Source organism: Pleurodeles waltl, chromosome 1_2 (assembly GCF_031143425.1).
Source record: "Pleurodeles waltl isolate 20211129_DDA chromosome 1_2, aPleWal1.hap1.20221129, whole genome shotgun sequence".
Lineage (NCBI taxonomy): Eukaryota > Metazoa > Chordata > Amphibia > Caudata > Salamandridae > Pleurodeles > Pleurodeles waltl.
This window is the reverse complement of record NC_090437.1, coordinates 1,308,392,413-1,308,408,735: the sequence shown is the minus strand read 5'-3', so window position 1 is coordinate 1,308,408,735 and position 16,323 is coordinate 1,308,392,413. Positions and strand designations below refer to the sequence as shown.

The following is a 16,323-nucleotide window of genomic DNA, read 5'->3' as shown; positions in this document are numbered from 1 at the left end:
TAGTAGTCTTGTAATATCAGAACACAGAACTGCTTTTTACTCTGCTGGTATATATTTTCATCTAGATTTACTCCTAAAGGAGTTTAACCGTAGAAGGACACTCCTCACTTTGTGTATGTAGGACCCCATTCATTTCTTTGGGGTCTGACTTGAGAGTGCAGCTGTCTACTTGGCCCATGGTTACCAGTACTTTAAAGTATGCCTCCACAGTGGTTTAGCCTATCCCAGTGAACGGTATATCTCTCCCACTTCATGCTATTGGATATTGGACTTGTCATTCCTCCTTCAATGGAGTGCTTGATTGCACTGCACAGTGGACTTCTTTACATCTCAGAAGCAGACTGATCCACCACGCCTTACATTATTTAGCTCATAAATGTGTTGTTTACAGGCAACAATCGTTTTTTTTAACTGCAGCAAGATTTGTCATTTAATGTTACTCAGATCTATTGGCTTTACTAGTGCTTGGTTTGTATAGCATGTCTGTGAGACCTAAAGTAATTAAAACCTTTCCCCTTTATCCATATATGGTGTATCTACACCCAACCATTCCATTTTGTTTTTTGCAATTTTATATGGCGTAAGGTCGACCTGAAGGTATTGGAGCCCTTTTCAAAAGCAGCAGTTACATTACACAAGGACACATTATTATTATTTTTTTGCCTTTAGGCAAGGGGAGATGAAGTGATTTGCTGTCTCCGATACACAAACCTGGTTTCCCAGTTCCAAAGTCGGCAGCTCTGGTCGTTACGTCACATCCTGTCCATTGCTTGCCCTGCCCCAGACTCCATCTACTTTCCATCTCTCTAATTCCTGCTTTTTGTCAATTGTTTTTGGCTGTGGGCCCTTTTCATTTCTTTTTTAGTTTAGTATGTTTGGCCCTTTTTTTTTAACCAGAGATTCCACTACGACCACCATATATTATTATCTTCTAATTCATGACCAGCCTCTAGTGCCTTTATTTTTAAATAGCTGGAGTGTTCTTTAATTACTGCTGAAATCTCTTGGCCACGACTAGGGATACAACTCGGGCATAGTGCATGCTGGTTCTAAGTTTCACTGTTTGTGATGGTTCTAGTTTTAAAGACAAGGCTTCTGGTGAGTCTTCCAGGCATGTTATGATCCATGTGCAGATGTCTGGGGCTAAGACGAAAACCTGCTTCTTAGGTAGCCCCAGCAGAGTCACACTCGCAAACTGCTTCCGAAGAAGGCCAGACCACCTCCATGGGCCTTCCTCTGAGTCTGCCTCTGTGTGTCTCTTAACGCACATTATTGTGTGTGCAGTGTTTGGGGGCTCACGGTATGTATGCATGGATTGTCCACACTTGGGGAATCTGGAATGCTCTGGGTACAGAGACTCGCTCTACCTCCTCAGTGTGGCTTCGCGATTTCCGAACTACTTAAATTTGCGGTGTTTGAGGGACGCCTCTTGGTCCTAGGTGTGGACTCTACAGAGTTAGGGCAAAAGGATGCCCAGGCAGGCTGTTTACGGGACAGCATACCGTAGGCTTCCAAGACCTACACTGTTTGCATGGTCTGATTTTGGATACCAAGATGTCAGCATCAACGGGAGGCTAAAGTGGACATAGAGTGGTAGAGAGGAGGATATTACGACAGACGCAGATGATTCCTGATGAATACATGATGAGGAACCACGCATGCTTGCAAGATATGCAAGGTCTCCGGCAGATTGTATTCATGGCCAGCTCTGGCGGTCTTCGAAGGATGGTTCAGAGAATTCAGCTGATGAGTTGGGTCTTCACAAATGAATCTCTTATCTTGCCTCTTCTTCATGTCACCAGTTTCTCATAATCATGTATTTTACTTATTGCAGTTGAGTTCCTACGTGAGCGATACCTCTCATTGCATCTTTTCCACTTTCTTGGGAAGTAAATCAGAGAACTGGTTGTTGTTCGGATATCCATGGCAACGCCGCCCTGCGGTAGTGTTAGGATTACCATTCCCACCTGGCTTCCGGGCCTGGCGCTGAGCCCTATCCTCTTGTGCTCGTCGCACTTGACTTGTGCATTGACGCCACGCTCCAGGATCTCACACCCAGTCCTGGGCCACATGCAAGTTCTCCTTGTTTGAGCCTAGCATGTGTTGTTGGTCCCTAGGCTATGTCGTAGTTGGAGTGTGCTCTTGAGACAAGATACAACCTTTAACCTTCACCAATATGTGATGGTCTTCGAACTGCCCTTTCTCATGGTCTGCCCTCGCCAACCAGAGTGCCGGACCCACAAGGGCCAAGTAGCCCACATTGTCTTGGCCACCACTTACCGAGATGCCACAATCTGAATTTCCGAGAATTTGTGTTTTACCTCCACTAGGACGAGAAATACATGAATGTCAAAGAGCCAAGATTGTGAATTAATGTAAATGAATGTATGTACAAACGTTTTTTTCCCTCTTTCCTTTAGTTTATTCAGAGTCACTTTCTCCGCAGTGTCTTTGGCTATTACTTTCACAGATTAAAATTCAGTACTTTGTGTTTCCGTAAAAGCGGCATGGCAAAGTTGCTAATAACAGCACTAAAGGAAAAAAATGCTACATCTGTTATGGATAGCAGTACAAAATTAGCTGCTCACACCTCTGACACCCAAGATGTCTTAACTTAAAATACACGTTTGACTTACTTTACATAATTCGCTGATTATTTCTAAAAGAAATACAATTTTGCAATTACTGTTCTTTCTGGTGTGATATCTATGCATCATTTTCCTTTTCTGTTTATATATCTCTCCTTCATTAGTGCTGTCTGAAGGGTGATTAGATCCTTCAAACATTTTACAGAGGTTAAACGTTGATTAAGATTTAATTATTACTGTAAATAGCTTAGAATGACATATGGTGCAAAAACCTGACATATGTGCATTTGAATAAATGAAGTGCTATTTCCCATGATGCCTCAGTGGTTGTTTAACAGCTTTGCTGAAGGGTTATGTTGCACCTCATGTTAACATTGCTTTCATGTTATACTTTGTTGGGTTTTGCAGCTGAATGCTAGGAACAGTTTCTTCAGTGTTTTTTTTTTATTTAAACATTGAATATTTTAAATGCCTAAATTGTTTGGCACAATTTTTTGCTAATTTGTCTAACTAGGTTAAACATTTTTCGAAAGCCCTTTGCGATTCAGGAAGGCGGTAATTTTCCTAGCTGTGCTTTGTGTGCTAGCGCTCCCCCCCCTGCAACCCCCACCCCCGCCTGTCAAGATGTCACTTTTCTAAAGAAGGTGAGGCTTGAGATGTGGAGGAGGGGGCGGCGGCTAGGGATGTTTCTCAGTAGGATTTTAAGCCCTTGCACTACTTGACAGAATATGAGGAGGGACAGCTGACACATTAAAACCTGTTTTCCAACCTATTTTTTTTTTGTATTCCAAAATAGAGAGATAGAACTATGAAATATTTTGTATTTTTCTAGTGCTCAAACCTTGCTGGTGCTACTTTACTGCAGGGGTGGGAGGTTGCGATGGAGACGCGGGTCTCTGATTGAATCCTGCCTCTGATCATTCCAGGCTGAGATGGAAGAAAGACGGCAGATGTGGGTTTTTTTTTTATTGAAAGATTCTGTTTACCACAAAGGTGAGGGGAAATTGAGGTTGAACAAGGGTGTAGCTTTAATGGGTGCAGCAACAACTGCGCTTAAGCGTGTGTGGGCACACTGTACCCCACTTGAGGCTGTTAGTCCCCAACCAAGTGGTTTGGGGGATCTTTTCCTTACTTCATCAGGTCTCCATGACATCCTTTCTGTGCTACAGAGGTTCATGGAGATGGTTGATATTGATGGAAAGATGTTGGGTTGGATCTCTTCCTGCAGGGCCTGGGCAGTTAAGGTGCTACCTTCGCCATGAAGGCATGGCAGACTAACGAGAAGACAGATTATACATAACCTTTGGAAAATTATTTTAATTTAACCTCAGTTTTGGTAGCTGCTGCTTGTGAGCCCCCATAGGAGCACCACAGCATGCTAGATCTTTCGATTCACTTTTTAGCTTCTATGGAATTGCAACCCTTTGTGGCCTACCTAGATCTAAGCTGGCTCTATTAAGGGCATCTCTTAACTCTGCTGCAAGGCTCATCACAAGATCTAAAAGGAACACTCACATCACTCCTGATCTTAAATCTCTTAACTGGCTCCCAAATAAGGCAAGAATACATCTAAAAATTGACTGCATGACCCGTAGAGCCCGACACTTCCACACCCCGTGCTACCTTGCACAAAAACTGGAGCTATCTGGCGGCTGCAGATTCCGTAGAAGCACCAGAACCCTATTGTTGAAACCACAAAGGTTTTATGAAAAGAAAACGTACCACAAGCGTTGCCGGGTATTGCCCCAAGAATTTGGGACTCCCTCTCTCCTGAAATCAGACTGAACCCCCTCAACGGCATCATTCAAAAAAGAAGTTAAAACGCTATTGATGAACAGATTTCTGCTCTAGAACTCAAGAACTCTACCCTCCAGACCCTGATATTCTACTATGTATTCTCCCATGTTTTTTACTCACAGTTGTAATCCTATTTGTTGATTTAGCAGTGTGGACCTTGAGTTGTTCTCTTCCCTCAACTTGGCAGCAACTACATCCTGTACTGTTCTCGTTGCTCTGCTTGTTTCTTCTGTCCTGATCATTTGTAAAGAGCTTTGATACCCTCGAGGGTCATGTTCGTGCTATATAAAACTTAAAAAAATAAAACAAAATACAAAATAAACAGGGTTGACTTCTCAGCTCCCTGGAACGAGCCAAAGAAAGTAGGTATTTTAGAGGTTCTGGAGTTGTTAGTAAATGTTGTTGGTCGAGAAGACATTTTGGGTTCCCCCCCTACATTTGCAATCCTAATATCCTTGTTTTGGACACTCTTCATTGGTAACTCTTCTCATCAGAAATGATTAATAGTTTTGTTTAGAGAAGAAAAGATAGGAGCAGGAGGAAAGGCCGACTGCTCCTCCTCAAGGAGTTTCTAAGCATCCGTTCCTGCACAGTCGTCTGGTGATTATATCTTGCCAAAAACGTATTGTGTTCCTTTTGTCTCTTTTTCTTGCTTCTGGTTCGGGTACCCTGCCAATGAGCATCCTTCAAGAAATAATTAGTACACTATGATTTACACACTGGTCAGCTAAAGTAGAAGTTAGCTCCCTGTGGTAGATAACTGGGGATGGGCTTCCAACTCAAGAAGTAATGTACAGTAATCCCCGATGAGCAGGGGAACTGATGTAGATAAAGTAGAGGAGGCAACCTACACCACAGGGCCAACCACACCTCAGGACCACCCACACCTCAGGACCACCCACACCACAGGACCACCCACACCACAGGGCAAAACATTCTTCTCTTCTTTCAGAAGTAGCAAACGAACACAACAGATCATAAATAGCACTGCTCTCACGTTTAACTGAATAAGTAAAAACATATACCATCCCGCACACATGACACCTCATCACACCACTTACAACACACCACACCACATCAATTCCCACAGCAGACTAAAGAGAAAGAACACACCATGCATGATTCTACCCCATGGTGTCTATAAAACAGCACGTCACATACCCAACATGCACCGATCGGTCATCATTGAGCCACAGTATTCCTTCGTACAGCTTGTACAACTACTCTCCTCAATGTTGCACAACACTCATGAAGCCACACTTAGGGCCAGATTTATACTTTTTCATGCAAAACTGCGTTAGCGCAGTTATACGTGAAAAAGTATAGCGCCGGCTAGCACCATTCCAAGATGCCAGCCGGGCACCATATTTATGGAATGGCGCTAGCTGGCGCTAATGCCCTGTTAGCGTCCTTGGAAAGGACATTAACAGCTCAGGGGAGGCCTAGGGGAAACCGTAGCTTGTGCGCCGAATTATGGCGCTACACTGTTTAGAGGCAGAAAAATGCCTCTAAGCAGTGTAGCACCATTTTCTGGCGCACAACTCCCATAGACATGGATCCTATCTTAATAAAGACAGGAGCCATGCCCACCACCCCAATGGCCATGCACAGGGGACGAATGTCCCCTGGGCATGGCCTTTGGGGCCAGCACCATGCAGGGGGCCCCAAGTCAGGGCAACAGAGCGGGAAAAAATAAAACAATTAAAAATACTTACCGGGACTTATCTGGGATGGGTCCCCCATCCTGTGGTGTCCCTCTGGTGTGGGTGGGGGTGTCCCTGGGGCCAGGGAACGGCACCTGTGGGCACTTTCCATGGTCTCTGACCATGGAAATATGCCTACAGGTCTCCTTATGCCTGCCCATACCCAGGCGTTAAATAATGTCGCTAAGCTAGGTTAGCGCCATTATTTAAGGCCCCCATCCCCGTGTTGGATTTTAGCATGGGGGGGATAAATATGGCGCATAGGCCATACCGCCCTTTTCTGGACGGGAACGCCTACCTTGCATCTCATTGACGCAAGGTAGGTTTTCACGTCCAGAAAACAACATTAACTCCATAACTTTGGCGCTAGACGTGTCTAGCGCCAAAGTATAAATATGGAGTTAGGTTTTCGCTGAGTTAGCGTAAAAAAAAAATGACGCTAATTCAGCACAAACCGCGTATAAATATGGGCCTTGGTGCATTTACAGTGACCAGCTGATTCAGATATGGATGCACGCCTGACAAACAAACAGGGAAAGGGGGACATAAGATATTGAAATCCACCTGCCAAGTCAGCCGCAGTCGCACACTCTGTGAAAGTGTAAACTACGGAGAATAGTCAGTGGGATCCAGACAGCCACAGAGACGTACAATAAGCGCCCCCTAGATGTAAGAAGAAGTCGGTACAGCCTGAAGCAGTGTGAAGGAGAGGTCGCAAGTTTGAAAAGAGGGCTGTGAGGATCACCCCCAAGAATCCAGTACAGTCAGAGGGTGATAGAAAAGGAGGAGGGGGCCCAAGGAGGTACAGGATTATGTAAGGTCTATTCTGGAGAGATCAGATTAGCGAGAGATCTAGGGATTGTGATTATTTAGAACTATGTGAAAATGAGCCAGATGTACACTTGCACAGAGTTTTACTGTTGATATGTAATGTAGAATTGTATAGAAATATTGTGCATATGTTACTAATGTTGTAACTTTTATATGTTGTGTTGGTGTATTTAAAACCCTACGTTTTGGGAAATTGGGGGGTGTTGCTTTGATATCGCATGCTACTGTGGTAATGTATAGAATTCTTATATATTGTTCGAGAGAGAATCTCACGCAGATACCAGAGAAGGCCAGTTACTGCCATGGTCCACCTGTGAAGGATGGTTTCTGTGTCTACTTCTGATAAACCTGGTTATTCAACACCAGGAAGTATAGTCTCTTCAGGTACACCCTCCAGCTGATTCCCCCTTAGGTGTCAGTGCTGTAGACACCATTATGAGGCTTCCTTAAGAAATCCCCTCAAGGTATCCGGAGCCTGGCTTGATGGTCTGAGGGGGAGCACCTTCTTGACATGGAGTCACTTGTGACAGCTTGTGCAATGCGCTCCAGGGGAGATCTCTGTCTGGACTGGTTCCTTTCAGAGCAGGACAAGTCCTGAGCAGGAACCCAATAGTTCTATAGGTCAACGGACAGCCCAGCCTGAGATGCCGTCAGGTGGTCCCCAGGAATGGTCTGACACCATTTGCCTTTCTTGAGGATGGAATGAAGCCTGTCATGGAACGCAAAATGGCCGCAGGGATGGAAGGCAAAATGGCAGCAAGCAAGAAAGCGAAAAGTATTTCAGACCTGTAGGTCACCTGTTAGCTGTTGATGGTGGTCTTGTTGCGGGCTCTAGGAGAAGTCTTACCTACTCTTTCCTCTGTCGTCTCAGTACCTTGGCAATAGAGTGATAGTTTTATTTGAATTCCAGTCCACAGCAATACCTGTAAGCACGGCTGCTAGATTTACGTGGCAGGGGAAGACCTAATTATGTGGCAGGATTGATAAAATTGTGTGCCAAGAAAACGCAAACTATGTGGTGCAATGCAGCACATTTTTTGTCAGTGTGACTTCTTTATTTTCTCATTAGTAAACACGTTAACACTGTATTAGTGGATGTGTAACCTCATTACTACCAGTTTAACACCCAAATACAGCAATATGCAACTTAAACATGATCAGGTAAACTTTGAAAATGGCTTTTCATTGTGCGGCAACACCTGTTGCCACATTTTTAGTAACTTTTTATCTTTTTGAGCTAGAAACAATTTTTCTTTGCTAAAATCTGCAGATTATGCAGCAAATGATGGAGAATGTGGTAAATTCACAGTAATGCAGAAAACACTCTGCCGCAGAATCCCATACTCCCAGTGTCCCTGCCTATACATTACCAGTTGCCACTTCTCACAGGCTCAAGGGGCTACTCAGTTCTTCTGAGCGGTCAACGACTGGTCCACTACATCCATTAGTTCCCTTCTCTTAGCATACAGAGCTCCGCACAAATAGGCTCTCATTACGAGAAACTCGTCCCGCCACCTGCCCGCCAGTGCGTGCAGAACACTGCCTGCCCTATTACAGGCTCACCGCAGGGCCTTCACATTGCTACTGGCTCGTAATCGAGCTGGCGGCAATGTGGTGGTGCGGCGGGTGCCCGTAATACGGGCAGTGGAATGCGCGACGGGGCTGTGCATAGGGGCCCCTGCACTGCCCATGCCAAGTGCACACAGTGGGACTGCCACTGCAAGTATGGTGGTCAGTAGACCACCAGACTCGTAATGAGGGCCATAGTGTGTAAAGTAGACTGCAGCCGAAAGCCAAAACGAGGCATAGCATATGAGACAAAAGCAAAGAAAAAGCCACCAGGCTGAATATTTGTGTCGTAGGCTCTGTCTCTGTCTCTGCTCTCACATCAGTCACATGGGCAAGAGACTTTTATTTTGGTTCTGTCTTTAAAACAAAAAAAATACTATGTGGCAAAAGTTTGCTGCAGACTCCTGCCATTCTTATCCTTTCAGAATAAACTTAATACCGCTCTGGTGATTACTCTGTCTACTGCTTCGGAATGGATACCTTCAAAAATGAGTTTGAAACTCCAATTGGTGTGACGTCATGCTAACTGAAAGAGTTTATTATCCCAAACTGTACATTGACTGTTGTTTCAGCAGTGGAAATGAAAGGATGCACTGTCACGCACAAAGCCTGAGGATGTTTGATCCCTACATTCAGTATTTATAAATAGGCCTGGGCGGAATTCCGCAGTTTCTGTCCGTGGAACAACTCTGCGAGATTCTGCGCAGTTCCGTGAGTGGGTGGAATTCGAACACTTTTGTGATTTTTAGCACCGGGAGCTTGTTCCGCACTGTAAAATCAGTGCAAACAGCACCACACTGCACCCCATAAGGCGCTGCTTCTTTCTACCGTTCAAGTAAGTTTCCTACTCGCGCACCACCTTTTTCAACGCAAACTGTTGCAACCTGCCACGACCGCCCTCACTGAGAAATCTCACCAGGAGGTGTTCTAGCACCCAAAAATCGCACTGGGGATGCAAACTCTGTATGCGCTCAGTAACATTGGTGAGCTGCACGCAAGAAAGAAATTGCCACGCAGTTATTGGTGGAGTTTTGCCAGAAGTCAGTGCTCCAAATAGAGCACGGAGTGGGCAAAACTCTGCGAACTCCACCGTTGTATTGGAATTTTGCACCCACCCTTATTTATAAATGAGCGCCGCATTTCTCTAGCTAGGGCCAGTCTTGACCCCAACGCTCATTTATAATCATTAAATGATAGACAAACCAGTGCTAGTAGACCACGTGGCTACTGTGTTTTATTTCACTTCCTGTTCCACTGTCTCTTACTAGCACTTGGGGCTGTTCTTCTTCTGAAGTCTGATGTACAACGGGTGTCCAAAGCCAGAGAACTAATGGCGACATTCCAAGACTTCACGACATCAGGCTGATGTATAACGGGTGTCCTAAACCAGAGAACTAATGGCGATATTCCAAGACTTCACGACATCAGACTGATGTACAACGGGTGTCCAAAACCAGAGAACTAATGGCGACATTCCAAGACTTTACGACATCCGTCTGATGTACAACGGGCGTCCAAAGCCAGAGAACTAATGGCGACATTCCAAGACTTCACGACATCAGACTGATGTACAACGGTGTCCAAAGCCAGAGAACTAATGGCGACATTCCAAGAATTCACGACATCAGTCTGATGTACAACGGGCGTCCAAAGCCAGAGAACTAATGGCGACATTCCAAGACTTCACAACATCAGTCCATCTTGCCACTTTGGTCCCACCAAGATGGTTGAGCGGTCCATACCAGGGTTTCAAGAGTCTTGATGGCTGCCATCACTTCTTCACAGAAATTGTGCTCGGATCAGTGATATGAAGAAGAAATCCCTTCCAGTGCCCTAGGTCAGCCGTTCTTAAACTTTTGGCTGCTGTGGACCCCCCACTGAATCATTACTGCAAACCGGGGACCCCGCTGAGTTGTTACTGACACCTGGGGGTCCCGGCCCAAGCAATTTCTATGATTTGAACCTCAGTGCATAAGAAAATAAAAACAAGTATACACCAAACAAGTCGAAAAATATTGAGATATTTTGATTAAATCACAGTCAAAAATAGGACAAGTTTTCAAAATTGTGTATTTGTATACACTTTATTCATTTTAATGTATTCATTTTCAAATTATTTAATTTTGTTAACCATTCACGGGCCCCATGGGTAGTTCTTGCGGACCCCCAAGGGTCCTTGGGCCACAGGTTAAGAACCACTGCGCTAGGTTACTGTATTGTCTGACAGCGAAGAAATGCAGATGGCGCCCCTACCTGAAACAGAGGGCTTCCCTTATTCTGCTTGGAAATTGCTTAGCTCTCTGAATCTCCTTTTCAACTATCAGTGATGTGTCCAGGTGCACATGATGCTGTGTGTAAGTGTGGGATACATAGCATAAACCTGGTTACTAAGCAATGATTTACTCCGCACTGCAGGAGTTTTTCAGTAGATATTTCAGACGAAGAGGGGCTAGGGTTTTACTGTGGAGTGGGGAAGGGTGCTTACGACGAGGTTCGGAGGGAGGTGCACAAGGGGCGTCAGTGGATCCGCCCTGGGGTGGACAGGTATTTTGGCTAGTCACTCAGTGACTAGGTGTTGACTCTCTCAAATCTTTGAAGGTAACATAGGAAGAGTATATCAGCAACTCCCAACAAGTTAGTGGATTGGCCCAAACATTCTTGAAGGAAAATTCTGACTTCACGTGAAAGCGTGTGTGATAACCTGGGCGAATGAATGAGTGAAGCCATCATGGCCTGAATCTGACTACATAGGCCCAGTCACACCTAGTGAAGTAATTATGCCTTAATAGGGTTTACTTTGAAGTAGGTGGCTGGCAGCCAAGATTGGAAATGGCCCAGCAGGACTTGAGAGGACAGTGTTAGAGGCAGGCGTGCAGGTATCCCTGACGCGTTGCAGCACTCCTTGTCGTTGCTTATGCTTGTTATTGCTGTACCTGCACAGTCTGCCAGTTCTCCTTCAGTGAGCAAATGGGTGGCAACTATCTAAGGCCAACATTTAGTTGCTGAGACATTGGTTACCTTTATTTTAATTTATTGAAGGTATTTTACGGTTTTCCATTGTGCGGCTGCACAGATTCTTCATGAGACTTCTTTCATAGAACGCAGGACCAAAATACAATTTATGAGAAATGTTCAGCAGAGTTCCAGAAGTTGGTTACAGCAGCTGTGAAGTTCTACATGTTGATAGTGCCAAAGAAACTAAATTATAATCCTGATTCTCTGTTACCCCAGATGTGAAGGATACTTTGTTACCCCAGATGCAAAGGTTGCGTGCCAGATGTGGTTTATTCACATATCTACCTTGTAGCTGAGGCCATCTATTTCAAATCGGATCTTTGCTTCAGTAGGTGGCCAGTGTAAGCCATGGTGGCCATGTAAGCTTCTCATGAAGGAGAGTTGGAGAGCGGTTCTGCTATCCTCAAAACAATGAGATTGTGGGACGTCCTCATGTTCAATACACAGCATCTTTGGACAAGCAGGGCGCCTTCGAGAATATGTTAGCTCCCATAAGCATCAGAGCCCAGAGTTCAGATTTAGGGATGTCAGTCCTTGCTGACTTTACACCCTAAAATTTCAGCTCGAAACTCCAGTCCAAAGGAATACCTCCTTTTGGGTGGGTTTAGCAAACACTTCCTTCGCCATGCAGCTGGCACTGTGGTAGATTGGGTAGTCGAACGTTTGTGGTGAACTGTTGTTGCTCCAAGAGTGAGATGTAAATATAAGTACAATACATGCCCTACGAGGTGTAATGTAGCTGATGTGCCATGGGCTGTGCCTCCTTGGATGTGCTATTGGACTGCTTTGTTTTAGGTCTGTGCAGGTGGTTTGTGGGTACTTTTCATCTATGCTTTTTCCCTGCTGTGGGAATGTGGTGGTGGAGGTCTGGCGTGTCAGTTTACATGCTTTTCCCCCTGCTGTGTTCTGGTGGGTGTATGGATCCTTTTTACCCATGCCTGGTCCTTGGGGCAGATTAAGTGTGGGTAGGTGGAAGTGATGGTTTTCGCCATATTTGTGTACATATTTTTCTATCCGTGTTCTGTTCTGATGGGTTTGTGGACACTTTTTATTTATGCCTGCTCTTTGGTGGGGGATGTGATGTGTTGTGGTGGTCATGTGTGTCAGTCTATTTACTTTTCTATCTGTGGTCTGTTTTGGTGGGTCTGTGGATACTTGTTATCTGTGCCTTCTCTTTGGTGGGGAAATGTGTAGTGGTGGTGAGGTCTGTCAGTTTACTTACTTTTTTCTGTGTTATCTTCTGGTTGATTTGTGGATACTTTTACTTATGCCCTGCCCTTAGGAAAGGAGTGTGGATGTGGAAGTGGTGGGTTTGGTCATGACTGTGTATATATTTTTCTACCTGTGCCTGTTCTGGTTGGTTTATGGGTATGTGGATAGTTTTCTCCTGCGCTTTGTCAAGGTTTGGGATTATAGATACCTTTTATGAATACTTAGTTCTTGGGGAAGGGGAGGATGTGGTAATTTGGTGGTGTCAGTATATATATATATATATTTCACTGCATGCTCTTTCAGGTTTGGGTTTGGGGATACACTTTCCATGCTCCAGGCTCTGGGGAAGTGTGCGGCGGTGGTGGTGGGATGTGTGCGTATTCTTTTAACTCTGTGCTCTGTTTTAGTGGATTTGTGTATACTTTATGCCCATGCTTGCTCTGTGAGGGAAAGGCACAGTGTGCTGGTGGTGGTTTTGGTGGTCAGACAATGTGTATATTCTTCCCCCACCGCTCATAGACTCCATCATTGGGGCTACCGAGAGTCATACCTGTTTCACAAGTGTTGAGCAATAACCTCTTGACGCTTCCAACCCATAGGCACTAGAGATGTCAGGATTCGCAGTCAGCAATGAGCAATTTGACGTACCTAATCTTGACACCTGATTGACCGTCTTGTAAACGCCATCTTGTAAGAACTGATCACATCGGCCAGCCGCACCACCCAATGTTTAACTATTGTGTGTTCTTCTTCTGCGCAGATTGAGACCTCGCGACTGGAACCAGAAATCACAGCGGCCAGCACGAGCCTGACAGTCATCTACAACAAAGGACTATAAGGAGCCAATTCTTTGACTGCGCTGACGAGGACCGATGGGGGTTTCTCACCCAGTGTACCGCTGGGTGGGGGTGGTTTCGAAGGTTGAATACAAATCGCGAGGGGTGTCATGTTAGCATTGCCTTACCAGTACTGACAGCTGGAGAGATGCGTTAACACGTTCCCAGAATTGCCACCTCACTGAAGCAGAGAGCGGAGAATGCATTAACATGTCTCATTGCTAAAACAAAACAGCACAGTGGGGTTGGAGCAGTTTTTAGAGAATAGAATGAAAACATAACACCCTGAGTAGGGAACATTGCATGGAAAAAAGGGGGGGGGGGGCGATTAATTAAATAACCAGGAAAGCCTGATATGGCTGTCAGCTGGCTTACAGAATGCAGGAGGGCTTAGTTAGGGGTCTGATTTTAATTCACTCAAAAGGAGACCTTGGTAGACTTTAATTATCCACAAAATGGATGTTTGTAGCACACACAATGAAACAGGTGGGGACGGGGTTAAGTTAGTGCACGGTACTGATGGCGTACTTCCAGCCCTAGTAATTAAAGCTGATTTTTTTTATATATATCTGAGTGTAATTCAGGTGCATTAACATAAATAGTCCATTAGGACTGATGGCTTTATGCTGGTCCTCGCTCCAGCCTCTTTATCATGAAGGCATATTTAAGGTTGTGTTTTGTTTCTAGTCTGTGGCTAGGGGCTTCTATTTTGGTGTAGTGGACCTCATGCAGAGAGCCATATGATCTCCTGGAGTTGTTCAAGGTGTCTAAAGATTAGGGTGGGAAAGCCAGGGTGATCACAGGGGGAAATCATAGGATCTCATAGGAGCAATTGCCAATAACCACTGCAGCCGCACCCAGCCGGCATTTTCATTAACATCTAAAAGGTCATTCCCCCTGCGTATTGACTCTGTTCACCAAAAAGCAACATTTTGACTTGGTAATGTGACCACGGGACCATAGATGTTTCATGGCAAAGTGGCAACTCTACTGGCCATCGGATCTTGAATTTTTTAATGGTCCTTTTGCAATGATATTAAAGTCCTCTGATTCCCGGGGGAAATTCTAAATGCAGAGGAGAACCCACCAGTGGAATTTCCCCCACCATAAGGATTGCATTCGGGAATTTTCTCCACCAGGTTTATAATTTCTGCCAGAAATATGAGGGTTTTTCATTTTTATCTCACTTTTAATCAACCTATACGCTCTGATCCTGTTTTTAAGTCCTCCCCTCATATGAAAAAAGAGAGCGTAATAGGTGCGCTATATATTGTCATTTAATGGGTGTTTAAGTCTTGGGTGGCAGACAGGAACGCCCACAAGAACTGCATCCTTCTCGATCCCTTGCATGCGTAGTATTGTCCCGGGCTGTTCTAATGCTCACTGCAGAGTCCTCAACTTCATTGATCTCTTGAACACATTAGATAATTTTTGTGATGGGGCTACTAGCCCTGTTTGGGTGGAGCATTGCTAGTTCTTGCTTTGTACCGTTTTCACTTCCTACCACAGCATCCTGCTACGGGCATCAACTTGCTTTTCTCGACAAAGGAACTCAAGCGACATAGTCCAAGGTCAGCTGTGTCATCTTAGCAGGATTTTGACTTCCGGCATTAAGAAACCTGGGTATCTGCTACTGTATCCGCCCTCTACCCTTCTCTTAAAGGTAACCATGTAAGGGAGAAGAGCACGTCGCATGCGTGTAGTTGTAGGGATGGGAGATAATTCTATCATCTGCCCTCCTTGTAACCTATGGGTACCTAATCAGGCAAGCCAGCCATCATGGTGCAACCACCTCCGGTGGCTTAAAAACAGCAAATTGGCAAAGCAGTAGTGAAAGAAAATAACATATAGAGAAGAAACATGTCTTTTGGATGGATATTAGTATAGTTTCACCTTCTATATGCCATGATCAAGGAACTCCATCCCAGATCAGCTTTGCAGGTCCCTTCTCTATCTCTGGATACAGTTGGAGACTGAAAACTTGTCACTTGAAGCGAGACCTTGTAGCAGTATACCTACCCTGCTGCAGGACCACCTAAAGATATTCCTCTTCCTCTAGTCCTATTGCAACTCCTAACTCCATCATCCCAATTTTTTGCAGCTATATTCAGGGTTTATAAATGATATAGATACATACATATCTGAAATATGATTAACAAGGTCCCGAACTATGCAGTGTTTTAGGATGATCACTGATTTCCACAGTGAATGCCAGTTAATCGTATGAGGCTATATTGAAAATTCATCCTTGAAACTCAAAGTTGTATTCTCCTGGTACATTGCCATCTGAGATCTGAAGGTTCCGGTTCTGTTTGTTAATGTGATGGGAACCTTTATTTAAGCTGATACATCAGGTGTGCACAGGTAATAGTGTGATTTATAGTGTATAGAAGATCAAAATCGAATAGGGATCTGGGAAAGATATGTGTGTGTGGACTCTGGTCGGGAGACTTAGGCATCACTTATGTAAAAATGGCACAGGACTCTGCAAACACCATTAAAATTTCAATTGTGAATATGCATCTCAGCTCATGAATGGGTAAAGCAAAAACTGGCATCTTGATGTTTACAACAGATCCAAATGTCAAGCAAATTACCTTTGAGGTAAATCTCAGTGTAGCCAAAAGAACTGATATAGGAAGAGGCTTTGGACTCCGTGTACCAATAAATAAATATTGATACAAAGGACAGAGACACTACCCAAGGTAGAGACGGGAATGTTAAATAATGTCAAGAATTGAATGAAACACTGTAAAAGATTAAAGAAGAATT

At 44.6% G+C, this 16,323-nt stretch overlaps 1 protein-coding gene across 1 annotated transcript in view; it reads left to right on the top strand.

Annotated features, from left to right (window-relative positions):
• SFXN5 (sideroflexin 5) overlaps nt 1–16,071 on the top strand; it is an 809,240-nt gene extending 793,169 nt beyond the window's left edge. Inside the window, exon 14 of the mRNA XM_069205595.1 lies at nt 13,476–16,071. Coding sequence (XP_069061696.1) covers nt 13,476–13,553 — 78 coding nt within the window. The 3' untranslated portion in view covers nt 13,554–16,071. The remainder of the gene's footprint in view (nt 1–13,475) is intronic.
• The last annotated feature ends 252 nt before the right edge of the window (nt 16,072–16,323 follow it).